This window comes from Zalophus californianus, chromosome 11, assembly GCF_009762305.2.
Source record: "Zalophus californianus isolate mZalCal1 chromosome 11, mZalCal1.pri.v2, whole genome shotgun sequence".
NCBI classification, from domain to species: domain Eukaryota; kingdom Metazoa; phylum Chordata; class Mammalia; order Carnivora; family Otariidae; genus Zalophus; species Zalophus californianus.
Window position 1 is genome coordinate 72,864,903 of NC_045605.1, and position 14,754 is coordinate 72,879,656.

A 14,754-nucleotide genomic window follows, 5' to 3' on the forward strand; every position below is an offset into this window, starting at 1 on the left:
CTGTTAGCTCTAATGGCCCTTAGCACTCTGCCTGTGTGCAGGAGGTGGTCAAAACCATTTCTGAACACGTTTAATACCAAAACCTAAGAACATAATCTCATCATCCTAACACAAAGTTGCTTTCCGAACATTTGTTGAATAAATAATGATAAGGAGAAGTCACAATATTAGCTCCAAAATTCTTCTTCACTTGGCTCACTCAGGTATTTCCCAGGTATAGTCCAGGCTAGGCACCCAAGGTGCAGTGAGGGACCAACCAGACATGATGAGCCCTGCGTTCTTGTGGAGCTCACAGTCTAGTAAAGGGGGCAGAACCTTAGATAAACACAGAAATAAATCTGTACTTACAAACTGGGCTAAGTGCAATAAACATCAGGGAACCAGGGTGCCTGAGTGGCTCAGTCAGTTAAGCATCTGCCTTCAGCTCAGGTCTCAAGTCCCACACTGGGCTCCTTGCTCGGGGGGAGCCTGCTTCTCCCTCTGCCTGCCACTTCCCCCTGCTTGTGCTCTTGTGTTCTCTCTCTCAATAAATTAAATATTAAAAAAAAAAAAAAGATCAGGGAACCATTAGAGAGAATGGCAGGTTTGGGGGAGGATCTGAGAAAGGCTCCATGAGGAGGGACAGGTAAGCAGAGAGTTGAAAGACCAGGCAAGCTTAGAGAGCACGTGCCTGTGGCTCAACTATGGGCAGCTTGAGGTCGCAGGGCGTCAGGAACAGAAGGTGAAGGAGCCTGCATTTCCGACAAAGGAAACATGGAAGGTGACTTGAGACAGGACAGAACTTGAATTCAAGGAACTCAAAGAAAGGCCTACAGTGCACAAAGGCCTGGATTTTGAGTTCCATGTAAGGGGCTTCAAGGAGGAGAGCCACATCATCCAATTTTTGTAAAAGATCGCTTCTAGCTGCTACAGGGCAAATGGATTAAAGGTGGGAGAGAATGGAAACCAGATGACTTAATTCTGAGGTTCCTGCAGCCATCTAGGCAAGTAGCTAGGACCGGAGCTGGTGGTGGAGCAAAAGTAGGTACACAGACAGGAGATCTACATCTGGCAATAAAACCAACATGCCTTGAAGAGTGATTAATATGAGTTATGGGGAAACAGAAGTGTCAAGAAAAGACCCCCATTTAATATACCAAGGGTAAGAACAGCTGCTATTATTACTTTAACAAAATATTCAGACTATCTGGGCAGAAAAGATTTTAAGGGATACTTTCTTTATGCTTCCTAAATTTTGTTTTTATCTATAATAAACATCGTGTTGTAACTTGAAAAATATAAACCATGTCTATCTTAACTATTCTGGTTATTTTTCAGGAGTGTATCCATGTCTACAGCTCTAGTCCTGTAGAACCTCCTGGCCCTCTTCTTCATTTCTGAAACAGATGATCTCAGTAATCTTTGCGATAGTTGGGACATCGGAAGCTAACACTTGCCAGTCAATTGGCTTCTCTGCCCTGTTCAAACTTTCCCTCTTCTACACCAACAGGGCTGAACCAGGCTGTAGGTCACACTGCTGAAAGAAGGACCCTGATGTCACACAGTTGGCATCTTTGCACTGAGACGAATAAAGCCACACTACAAAACACCCAAGACAGAGTCTCAAGCATCAGATATCAGTGTGTCAAAGCCTCGCCTTCTGATTGTCATTTTATCTGTGTTGGATTGATGAAAATTAAAAAAAATTTTTTTTAATTATCTAAATACCTGTGAAAGCTTAGGAAAAGCTGACTGCCACGCCACTTTAAGTTCATTTTGATGATATCTAACTTTTGGCTGTGTAAAAGGTTAGTGCTGAGAAAAGAATCTGAACAAAAACTTTAGACAGAGTCAGACCTGGGTCTGAACACCTGCTCCACCAGTGGTATGGCTTTGGGGAAACTAACTCTCCTTCCTCTAGGCCTCAGTTATAACTTCTGTAAATCAGAAATAACAGTAACTATTCCAAAGGCTTGTTATCTCATTTAAACGGCAAATGAAAAAGGACCTAGTATAGTGCCTAACACACAGTAGGCATTCATTAATAGAAAAGCTGCCTGTAGTTTATTCCTAATTATGATTTCATAATATACTAAGTGGTATAGATAAACGAACAAAACAAACAACAACAAAAAAACAAACCTCCAGGACGCCTGGGTGTCTCAGTTGGTTAAATGTCTGCCTTCAGCTTGGGTCATAGTCCCAGGGTCCTGGGATTGAGTCCTGTGTCGGGCTCCCTGCTCAGCAGGGAGCATGCTTCTCCCTCTCCCTCCGCCCCTCCCCTCGCTTCTGCTCTCTCTCACTCACTCTCTAATAAAATCTTAAAAAAAAACCCAAAACACAAAAACAACAACAAAAAACAAACCTCCACAAATCTGACAGCTAGCTAGAATTAGAGAATTACATACAGGATCATCAAAATGTTCACCAAATTTCTTTACTGAAAAGTCCACAGTGACTTCTAAAACACTACAACCAAGAGTAACCAGTTGGGATTTACATACCATTGTCCCCTTCCATCAGGCTCATATCATTTAGGTACACAATGTTGGTGAAGGCCTCTCTTCTTCTCTCTAGCTCCAAACAAAGAGAAAGATATCCAGGCCAGAAACTTTAAAGAGAACAAAGTTGAAAAAAGGAATCAAAACAGTGAATTTATCTGGAGCTCTGCTGTTCAATATAGTAGATGCTAGCTACATGTGGCTACTTAAATTTAAATTAAGTAAAAAGTCAGTTCTTCAGCTGACCAATCCATATTTCAAGTTTTCAATAGCCAAAGTGGCTAGTGGCTACCATATTGGACAATGTAGTACAATATTTCCATTATCATAGACAGTTCTATTAGATAGCCCAATCTGGAGTGTTTAAGAAAAAAAAGAATAAAAGCTAGAGATAAATACTGACATTTGAGGCAAAGCACCAATTATGAAATATATAACCTTAAATACTTTATAAACTTTCAGATTTCTTCCCCAAATATGCAAACTATGGAAGTTTTCCTTGACTTTTTGCCCTCCTTCATTTGCTATACCCATTGTCTTTAAGTCTCACATTTTCCTTCAGAATGTCCCATTTCTTTCTCATGTATGACACCAGAAATGATCTCCAGAAAGCTCCATTTTTATCATGTCATTTCTGTACCCCAAGGTCTAAAAGGTCTCTACTGGCAACTAAATTCTTCTGATGAGCTTTCAAGGTCCTATATGATCTCATCACCCACCACACCCGACTAGTCTCATCTCTTATTATCAATGAACAAATATGTATCCAGTACCTACCACTGTATGAATTGACGCATTATGAGGAAAAAGGAAGACACAGGTCCCTAGCTCCAGAAGATGATAATCCAGGTGGAGCCATAAGGTAACACCACCAAGCAATAAAGAACTGATATGTGGTCCAGACAAAAAGCAATGTCAGTTTCTCCTGCTCCTGCTATTTCTCTCACCTGCCCTGCCCTCCTCTTGGGCTCCTTTAACAATATAAATCCTGTCCAGCCTTCAGGGCTTTTACCTCCAAAGTCTCACCTCCTCCTTAAGTCCTTCACCAGCACTTCTACTGAGCACATTCTGATCTCTCCCTTCTTGAGAACCCTGCATCAATTATCACACAGTCTGATGCTTAATTAAATACCACCTAAGTGCCTGAGAACTGGGGCTAGCTACTAAGTACCAGGCGGAGAGAGGAATTAGCAAGGGCCAGTCTCTTCTACGCAAAGAAAAAATACGCACGAAATTTAAAAAGACGTTTACTCTACTATTACTTAAAACAAAAGGTACTTTTCTGTAGTAAAGAGAATTCCCAAATGATAAAGCATACCAATTCAAGTCCTTTGCTACAAAGCTATTAAATAAGATGATTCTAATCCTAACTTCAGCTTCTAAAAATATTCTCACTTACCCATGAGACTTACAGATGTCAGTCATTTTCTCTTTGGTTGTAAAATCTGCAGGTAGTTTAATGAGATGAAGCATCAGCTGGCTATAACCCCACAAACACAAGTGTGAATGAGCCCTGTGAAATGAAAAGCTCTCAGTAAATGGAATAGGAAATACATTCTACAAAATGTTTATTCATCATCTAATAGGTAAGAACAGAGTTTAATTTTATTTGTTCCATTACTATTGTATTTTTCAAACATTTCTACTTGGCTTTTGAAAAATTAAAAATAGCTATTTTTCCTATACAAATTACCTGTTTTTTTATTTTTTTTATTTATTTTTTAAAAAGCTCTTTTTTAAAAAAAAAAATTTATTTATTTATTTGTCAGGGAGAGAGACCGCGCATACAAATGGGAAGGGGCAGACAGAGCAGGCAGAGGGAGAAGCAGGCTCCTCGCTGAGCAGGGAGACCGATGCGGGACTCGATCCCAGGACCCTGGGATCATGACCTGAGCCAAAGGCAGACGCCCAACCAACTGAACCACCCAGGCATCCCAATACCTGTTTATTTTTTAGTAACTTTTACTTTTATTTTAATTTTTATATGTATATCTGTCACTGACAGGTTTTATTTCCTAATTGTTTTGTAACTACATTCATCTAGTTAAATATAAATCTGGTTATACTTTTTCTCTCACTGTATTCCACTCATCCAAATTTTGGGCAACAATTCCTCTTTAGTTTCTTGCCATAAACCCTGGACAGGATCAGCTATATGAAAAGCTATAGGCAGCTAACTATATTTATATGTGGAAGGCATTAAACACCTTTAAAGGGATAAAGGCCTTCTTTATCACTAGTCTACAGTGGTACTTCAAATTTCTCTGTGGTTCTGTAAATATTTGGTGCTTGCTTGCTTGCTTATATGTCCTTAAAGTTTGCTGGTTGATTGAGGTTATTAATCACAATATGCAAATATGTAATTTTAATTTATGTCAATTCTGCTTTTCCAGTAAAATCGATTACCTGTTTATTTTTAAAAAATAGACATTTTAAGTAATCAAAAGCAAAAAAAGAAGCCTATAATTCATCACTCGTAGACAGCCATTGTATGTCCTTCTAGAGCTTTTGTCTAAGCATATAAGATAGGCACTTGGGGGGCTTTTAAAAAGCTTCTCCTAGAGGAAAATACAAGGAACATTTCTAATACATTACATGTATCAGTGTGTATTTTTTTATAGTTTTTTTTTTCTTAGTCCCAAATCAAGCTATGTCTAGAAATTTTCTAGGAAAAAAAATACAATTTTCTTCCTCTAATACAGATTGAATCATCAAGGACTCTTAATGTGGATCCATGAAAGAGCTTCAGGGGGTCAGTTTAACCTGAAATCATGTGCAAAATTGTGCAGGGATATGCATTTTTCTGAGAGGAATCACCAGATTCTTGTAAGATCTGTAACTTAAAAAGTGTTCAGAACCACTAAGAAGTACACTCAGTCTCATTACTATTGTGACTTGAGTCAGTCTCTTCCACAGCTGTTCCTGAAGAAAGCCCAGAATGCTACATGTGAATAAAGCCATTTCATTCCAGAAGAACATCACAGCTTAGAAAGAGAATTTCTGTACCTGGGGTTTCCTTCATTGTCCATCGTGCTTGTGCTTGGGGGAGCATCGTGGGACATGGCCAAAAGCAGCCAATCCAATCTCAAAGACTCTGGTTGTAGAAGGGACTCAAGGAAGGATGGCCTAAAAGAAAGTTGGGGACAAAATCACCAATCTTCATGCTGAGAAAGGAGACATAAAACATGGGAATGTGAAGAAAATATTAGGGGATCAAAATAATAGATGAAAATGCTCTGCTACAAAATGTCTAGAAATGCAGGTGAAAATCTGACAGCCTTTTAAATGAAAAGATGAACTCAAGATAATAAGGAAAATGTCAAAGGGCCAAAAAAAAAAAGAGACAGAGAGAGAAAGAAGGCCAGTATGGCACATGTAAATCAATCAGAGGAAAAAAGGTGGTGGCGGTGGGAGGGGGGGATGTTGCTGGTTTCAACAACCAAGGGTCATGCGGAAATAGGAAATGAGGCCTCAATCAAAAAAAGCAGCGAAGCTAGAACTCAGATCCACAAAAAGATGAGACCCCGCAAAAAGCTGGGATGTTATCAACAAAGAGGTGGCAATAAATCCACTCAGCCCAGACAACAAGGAAGCTTATCCGTCTTAGCGGAGGACCTGAAGCAGGGCTTTAATTTTACTCTGATCATTTGAGAATCCCTGAGCGGGGGGAGGGAAGAGAACATGGTCTGTGCACATTCAGTGTATGCTATGGACTGTGACAGAAGGGCAAGGACTGTAATCATCCTCTTCCATAGGAGGGGCCTCGGCTCTGTGGTAGTTGGCAGTAAAAACGTTACAACGGCTTCTACAAGGGAAATAATGCCCTATCAAAGCAAAGGGGAGTCTGCAAATGTTCTCGCCTTCTCACCGTTGGTCTTCAGGCCTCGATTTCACCAAACTGTCTAAATAGGCCAAAAACTGAGCAGGATGATGATGACAAAGTTGCATGACATCCGAAGGCAAAATAGATGGGTAAAACCTGATTAAGGACCGAAGGGCAGATTCTCCAAACTTCTCATACAATCTGCATTTAAAAACAAGTTAGTCCCCAACTTCAGTGAGATGATGTAACTTGGTTACATGTCTAAGCACTTATTAGAAATAAAAATAACAAGGCAACTGAGTAAAACTTTAGAGATTAAGACGCAAACAAAAAAACACATGCCTTATTCATATAAACAACATATATGACAACCTACCGGGCAGCATAAGCAATCAACAAAGGATTGCCAAAGGGGACAGAGTCATTCAATAACTTTAATCTTGTTGGTAAGTCTCCTTCTTCCATCTCCATATATGTAGGACTGGAACTTGCCATTTCTGAAAGATAAAGCACACCCTTTTCCTTTCATCTCATAGCTATAAATATTCAATTCATGAATATATTCATTCAACTATCATTAGTCATGGACCTCCTGGGTGCATGGCACAATGTTTAAGCATTGAAGGACAAAAAAAAGAACAAGACACACAATCCCTACTTTTAAAGACCTTAAAATCAAATTGGGAGGCAAAGCACAGTGTAATTTTTTTAACAAGAGAAAAGAACACATAACCAATATATAAGCCACTATCACCCTCAAAAAAGGTAACATATATTAGAATATATGTGTTATACACTAAATCAATAGAACATATATATGTGTGTATATAATATGTACATACGTATATATATAGTATATATCAAGGCCAAATTTATCATTTTTCCTAGAACCCCATCTTTTTGAACAAAATAAAGTTAAAATTTCACCTATTTTTAATAAACATCAGTTACAGCCAAGTGTGAGTGATGATCTAGTTGAAACTTGTAGTTTAAAATATATATATATTATATATATAATACACACATGAATCTACAGTGAGGTTTTTTTTAAGATTTTAAGTTATCTCTACACCCAACGTGGGGCTCGAATTTATAATTCAGAGATCAAAAGTTGCATGTTCCACTGACTAAGCCAGCCAGGAGCCCCTAAAATGAGTTTTTTGGAGTTTTCAACTGGCTCTGAAGACCATTCCCCAAGAACAGTTCCAAAAGCTGTTTTCCTTAATGACATCATTAGCAAAAAGGTGGAACCTGTTCAGATCATTTCTAAAAACCCAACCTTCCATTTCTGATACATGGTTTTTTAAAATCATTTTTCCCCAATTTCATTATTGCCTATTTGATTGTGTAAGGCAGTAAGTACTTGAACAAATTCAGAGAAAGCAACCAGCATTTACAGCTGGAGATGTGAGGGCAAGCTTTATAACTGGGTGGGGCTAAGCCAAACGTCTCCCCCTAAATTCAAGCTGAGCAGCTGCATCATCTCAAAGTACCCAACCCACTGGGGCTCTAGCCAGCTCTGGTAATAAGTTAACAACCACTCAGGCTGATCAGACTCTTTTCAGGGTTGGGTGTGATCCCATATGAGACAGATATTACAAAGTTCCAATAAGTAATAATGTGAAACATTATAATGTGAACCTACTGGAAGAGAATTAAATTTTATTTCATGTAAAAGACAGTCTACCTCAACTTAGAGAAAGAAACTGAAATCATTTCTTATGCTTTTAACTGCTAAATGTGAACTGAAGTAGAACAATAACTACAGGTCATGTTTCTAGAAAACGTGAAGATCTTTAAGTCAGACAATATAAAAATGTATCTTTATTTGTGATTGTTAACTTTTGGTATATCAATTAGTCAAAAACATGGGACTATACACTGGAAAGAGCATGCATGGTCTGAAGTATGAGAGCCGGTTTCCACAGGAGGATGACACATACTTTCAGTCAAGTGTGAAATGGAGACTGCTGTTAATCCACCAAAATCCCTGAGATAGACATGCAAGCTCTTCACCCGTACCATTCCCTTCCTTCTAGACACCTGGAGAGCTTACATTTCCCAGTCTCTTTCACAGGTAAGGGGACCATGTGATAAAATTCTCACCAATTTGACATTAAAAGGAGAGATGTCAGGCACTACAAGGTCAGGCCTCTAAGAGGGCATAGCATGTTTGCCCCTTCCACATGCATTCCCCTGGACATAGCAATCCATTCTCAATCACAGGCCCAAAGGAAGAAGGAGTTCAAAGAAATGGAAGAAACTTGGAACCCTGGATTACCACATGGAAGAGAGCTTCTTCATGGAAACGAACTTCTATTGTATCCGAGTTATTGGGAGGTATTTACTACAGCAGTTTAGCCTGCTCAACTATTACAATCTCTCTGTGCCTCAGTTTCTTCACCCATTAAATGGAATAACACCACCTACTCTGAAGACACTTGTAAGGAAGAAATGAGATGATGCCTATGAAGTGTTTAGCATAATATCTGATGCACAGTAAGTACTCAATAAATGGCATAGATTATCTCTGCATTAGTAAATTACATAAAGGATTTAGTTTTTATATATCTGCATTTATAAAATGTTTTACTTTAACCCCAACTTCTCCAACATTGCTATATACATTTTCTGAGTATGACTGTGAGAGAAATAAAATGAATTACTTATAATACCATTGCAAATGAAACCAATGTTTGAAAAACTATTAAAAATTAATAAACTGAGGGGGAAACGGAATGGAGGTTGCCCAGAATAGAAGTGATTTTGTACTTAAGTTTTTTTCTTTAAATGTGAAAATGCTAAGATGCTAGTGTTCTCTACATTAATTTCTATTTGATAAGGCAATCTGATTATTACCTGTCAATCCTTCAATAAAAGTATCCCAAACACAAGGACTGCTAGCATAACCAAGCTTGATACTCTCTTTTGCTCTTTTCAAGTCCAGGAGAAAAAAGTACTTCTTTATGAACTGGCAAGCCAGAATTTCAGGAGAGTACTGCTGCAGAGTGTGGTCCACACATCCACTTGTGCTTTTGGTCTCAGAATTCAATACATTCAATTCCAAACACAACGTTGTCAATTCAGCCAGGTCCTTCTGAAGACCATTAGCTATGCTGCACGGAGAACAGACTTGGAAAAGGTCATCCAGGGGCTCCCTCAGACTATTTGTAGATTCACATGCTGTTGGATCAACAGGTCCTTCATTGCCTAAAGACTCTCTTTTTTCTTTTTCATTATCTTCATCTAGTATTTCTTTTTTTGACTGGTCAAACAATAGCACATCCTGGTTTGACGTCGTGGATGAGTTGCCAGTATCTGAAATACCTGAAAAGTCCTTCACAGCAAACGTTTTTTCTAACTGTGAAAGCCACTCCTGTAAGACCATCCTCAGAGATGTGGGTTCAAACAAAACCAGCGGGTCCTGTAGCTTGGTCCTACACAAAACAGACAATGCAATTTATGCTCCATGTGTTTTTTTAAAACAAATTATTTCATGCTCAACAAACCTACTGGATAAAACATACTTCTTGGAAATAAATGTTACTTTTAAACTCTTCAACAATTATCTCAGCAAGATGAAAATACAGAGAGTGTTAACTTTAATACTAACTGCTGAATTTCAATTACAAATGAGACTACCTCTGCCCCCACAGTCTCAGGACCACTACTGATGACCTCAAAGTCATTCCCATTCACTATAAAACTCTCTCATTCATAAATACTCACATTGCTTCTGCTGTTGCTACTTTGAGCTCTTGGAGCTTGTCTTCTTCTGGAGGTTGACTAATTACTTCTTTTTTGCCCCTAGAAAGTGTGAAAAGAGTTAAAGGGGATTACAGCATCCTTAGACGCTGTTTCTAAGTGGCAAGTATTGTACTTAATATTACATGACACAAACAGAGGAGTACAAAAAATGGTCCACAGCCTCAAGATGAGTAAACTCAAGTGAGAAAGAAAGGTATGCAAACAACTAACTATAACATAAATGAGAATAAAACAAATGCTAAAGAGCAACACAAGCATTGTGCTATGTAAGCACAGGACAAGGAGTAATTATTCTGGGGCACCTGGGTGGCTCAGTCATTAAGTGTCTGCCTTCGGCTCAGGTCATGATCTCAGGGTCCTGGGAGCTCCCTGCTCCGTGGAAAGCCTGCTTCCCCCTCTCCCACTCCCCCTGCTTGTGTTCCCTCTTTCACTGTCTCCCTCTGTCAAAAAATAAATAAAATCTTAAAAAAAAAAAAAAGAGTAATTATTCTGATGAGGCAATCAAGGGATGCCTTCCCCTGGAGGCGGTACATGTGTTAGGAAAAAAGGGGGGATGGGTGGGGGGAACAGTGTGCAGGTGAAAGAAACATAAAGAAAGGTAGTGAAGTGTACCCACTTAGAGCGCTTGGAAGGATGTGGCTGGAAATGAGGCTGGAAAGGGGGGCTAAGGTCAGACTGAGGGCTGCCTTCAATGCCACAGCAATACCTGTACTTTTTTTTTTTTTTTTTTTTTGGTCCTATAAATACATGGATTCACGAAACTATTCTATTTCATCTGACTGTCCACATACACTGGGCCTGTGGGGCACTCAGTCCCTAGTGCTGAGCTTGCATGCTTCTAATGCTCAGATCCCCTAACTGTGAGTTAGGGCAGAGACCAGGTGGGCAGACACTTCACACTATGCCAGACCAAGGGCTCTGCCACCACACCACTACGCGAGGACGATGGCACCAGCATATCGTTAAGAAGGTACCTGGCAAGACCTCAGTGCCAATGCTCTCATTTCACAGGCCAGAGAGCATTAGTGACTTACCCAAGGCCACATGCTAGTCAGAAGCACAGCAAGGACAGGGCCTCGACCACTGGTCATCCTACTCTTATCTAATACTCTTCTCTAACAGCCCAGAAGTTTGAAGAGATTTGGAGGAGCGGGAAGCTATGCAAGGATGAAAAACGTGCTCAACTAAAACTCTCTCTCAAAAGATTTGCTATGGATAGATGTCATTTTCCAAAACTTACTTTATGGTATTCACATTTTTTATGAGCTACACAATCTACAATGAACAGGGTCATACATGTGCCTTCTCCAATAGCACAGAGTCTAAGGCTTTCTTCAAAATGCCAGCTGAGTCCTCTAGCATTTACCCAGATTTATATGCAAGAGCTTACTCAGTGTCTTGTTCCTTTGGGCAGGTGCCTGGACTCATCTCGTCTTCACAGAACTGCTCATCACCTCTGGGTTCTGGTCTTATTTTCAGATCAGGGCTTGTATGAAGGGTGCCAATCTTCTCAGTAGTTTTACGCACAAAGCTAGAAACACTGGAAGTCAAATACCAAAAAAACCTTCATTACTCCCAAGAATGAAAAATTCAGTACCTGAGTTCTCTATGTTCCTGTTAGTCCTAGAAAGGCAACTTGGACTGAATAGAAAGACTATGCTTATAGCAACTTCCCTAATCAACTATGTATTTCATATAAGGCCCATGTAAAATTTAGAGTATAATAAGGATTCACTTCATTTACTAAACTGCTTTGATTCAATACTAAAGAAAGTCTTTAACTCCAGATATGTCTACAATGTTTCTGTCAACTTAGGCAAAGGAGGCCATGTGATCACCTGCCCCATCCTGGCCAGAGAAATAGCAGAATTTCTCCATGAAACTCAGTGGCTAACTAGTAACAATATATCTTCCTTTACAAGCAAAACTACATCTGGTAATCGAATCACTGTATTGTACATCTGAAACTAATGTAACACTGTATGTTAACTATACTGGAATTAAAATTAAAAAACAAACAAACAAAACAAAAACCCATAAAAGACTCAGATAAGCAGTTAAGTAGCTTTACAAAATCTTTTCTCTCAAACTCGAACGCCAATTCTAGGCCCATGGAGTAGTTAGAAAGACTTCTGAAGAGTCTCCAATTCTGAGCCCAAACTGAGAAAGGATCAAGAAAAGACTAATGATATATAGAAACTGTTCCTATCAGGGATGAGGGAAAAACAGATTTTTCAAACTTTTGCTCTGTCTGGGGTGGAGGGCACATTTTAAAACAATTCAAATATCCAACTGCTCAAAGAGGGAAGCTAAATTGCCCAAGATGGAAATGAGAAGTTAATAGCCTCAGGTAACAGGTTATATGAGAAATAACCTAGAGGCTTTCATTTTTTCTCATTTAAAATATCTTTCCAAGGGCACCTGGTGGCTCAGTCAGTTAAGCATCAGCCTTTGGCTTGGGTCATGATACTGGGGTCCTGGGATCAAGCTCCATGTCACATTGGCATCAGGCTCCCTGCTCAGCGGGGAGTCAGCTTCTCCCTCTCCCTCTGCCCCTCCCCCCCACTCGCGTGCATTCTGTCTCAGATAAATATCTTTTTAAAAATAAATTAACTAAATAAATGTCTTTCCATTCTCAGCACAAAAGTACCTAATGTGACAACTGAAGTGAAACAAGAAATGGGATTCAGTGACAAGACTAACTTACCTTTCCTTGACAGCCTGAAGAGACACAAGAGGAGATGGAGAACGAAATGATAGCGGGATGCCGAAGGGGAGAAAAGTTTCGTTCTTATCTGTCTCAAATGTCACAGGAGCATGAGAAACACTGTCTAATGAATGGAATCGAGGGAAAAAGAAACAAAATTTAATCGCACAAGGTTTTTTTAACCTTTAAAAAAAATTCTGAAATGAATAAACCAGAGGAAATGAAGGGTTCCATACCAAAATCACAACTGACCCAGATACAAATGAGCAGAACACAGGTTTACAAGATGCATGGGATGGTCCACATATAAAACACTTAGGCAGGTACCTTCATTTTCCTACTAACCCTGAATCCCCATAAGTCAAAAAGAAGGTTTAGAGTCTCTATTAATCTCTTCTCAACAGTTCATCACAGGAATACTCGAACATCGAAAAGTGAAGGCAATGGCCCCCAAAACTGTAGTAATTTTTCAATCCTGATGGAAAATAATTTGGTTAGTCAAGATAAAATTATTCTACTTCACTGGTTAATGACCTCCTTTCTTAACTTTTCCAGCACTTTGATGCATGATCATAATTAGGGACTGTATCAATGTTAGCCTGAACAGGAGGGTGAAAAACACAACTAAACATAAACCCATTCTTTCAGTGGCAAGCAGATCTACAGGTCTGAGTGGAAAGTCTATCAACATAATAAAGATTATTACCACCACACAAAAAACTTAATGCATAAGTTAATCCTGGCAAATAGAAGTCACAGAAAATAACTGCTTCCTATCAGCAACCAACAAAGCACACCACCATCACCTTCATTTCCGTGTGAGCTCCAACACTGATCTGGTTGGTCCTCTTCTTGAGGTGAGGTGAATTCTTTGAGTCTCTCATCTTCGGAGAGGGTCTGACTATGAAGGGAACAAGAGTCTTCATCTGACTGACTGCTTCTTCTACTGCTAATGATCCGATAAATACCAGAGTCCAAGATGCTGAAACTTTCCTAAAAATAAAAAAGATCCCCCAAAAATCGAAGTGAAACTTCCCTTTATAATACAAAAAAAAATTTTTTTAAGAGAACAACCAACACGAGTAAGTAGCAAGTCAATAACAACAATTACGGTTTAACAAGGTTTAGGTCCCTGGCAGCTGGCTCACACTCACGGATTGATGACAGCCCGCTACCGTCTTTCCCTAGCTTGCCTCCATGAATCCTGGCAGTGAGAATGGGGCTGCAAGGAGACAATCCTGAGCTGCACTGTGACTCTAATTAGCATGAAGCATCCGAAATCACGTATTAGGAGCAACTTAACTTGAGCTGCTGGCTATATGAGGTACATGTGGAAACAGAATATAATAAACAATGAGACAAAATGTGGCTCCAAGATACACATAAATGGAGGCTTCATAAGGGCTGCCCAACAGCTGAAAGAAAGCCTCCTCTTGGCAACTCTCCCCCCACCCCAAATCTACTACATGGAGAGAAAGGTAAGCTTTGGGATCTTAAGAGATATTTGAGTACAACCTAAGGAAGAAAAACCGTACTGTGCAGATAAACCTTTTAAAAAGTAAAAATACCTACATGTGACGAAATGGAGCTTCTTCTACTGCTGCAAGCTGAATCCAAAGGTTCAAATTTTAAGATCAATTCTTCCAGTTGAGAAATTAGATTATTATAGGTTGTGACATCCAGCTGAGACTTCAAATGCTCCAATTTATCCACAGTCAAAGATTTTCTTCCCTAATGAAAGGATTAAGTGGAAACCAAATAGAATAGCTTACTATTTATAACTAAATCTAAATTCAGTGGCCAATATACTGAAAGAGGTTTAACAGAGAAGATAAAACCTCAAAGGTGCTTTAAAGAGGTTTAATAAGCTAGTGCAGGACTTAATGAGAATGATTTTAGGAATTAAGAGTTACCGTATACACAATCATCCCCCTTAAAACAAGGCCTGAAATTCAAGTAAGTTTCTCAGAAAATGT

At 39.3% G+C, this 14,754-nt stretch overlaps 1 protein-coding gene across 4 annotated transcripts in view; it reads right to left on the reverse strand.

The window, feature by feature from the left end:
* HPS5 (HPS5 biogenesis of lysosomal organelles complex 2 subunit 2) overlaps positions 1-14,754 on the reverse strand; it is a 49,430-nt gene that overhangs the window by 6,064 nt on the left and 28,612 nt on the right. For all 4 annotated transcript variants that reach the window (XM_027578576.2, XM_027578573.2, XM_027578575.2 and 1 more), the window contains 11 exons: positions 14,351-14,509; positions 13,585-13,771; positions 12,779-12,902; positions 11,462-11,611; positions 10,033-10,110; positions 9,163-9,740; positions 6,680-6,800; positions 6,349-6,504; positions 5,487-5,606; positions 3,880-3,993; positions 2,484-2,590 (listed from right to left, as the gene is read on the reverse strand). In XM_027578576.2, coding sequence (XP_027434377.1) covers positions 2,484-2,590; positions 3,880-3,993; positions 5,487-5,606; positions 6,349-6,504; positions 6,680-6,800; positions 9,163-9,740; positions 10,033-10,110; positions 11,462-11,611; positions 12,779-12,902; positions 13,585-13,771; positions 14,351-14,509 — 1,894 coding nt within the window. The remainder of the gene's footprint in view (positions 1-2,483; positions 2,591-3,879; positions 3,994-5,486; positions 5,607-6,348; positions 6,505-6,679; positions 6,801-9,162; positions 9,741-10,032; positions 10,111-11,461; positions 11,612-12,778; positions 12,903-13,584; positions 13,772-14,350; positions 14,510-14,754) is intronic.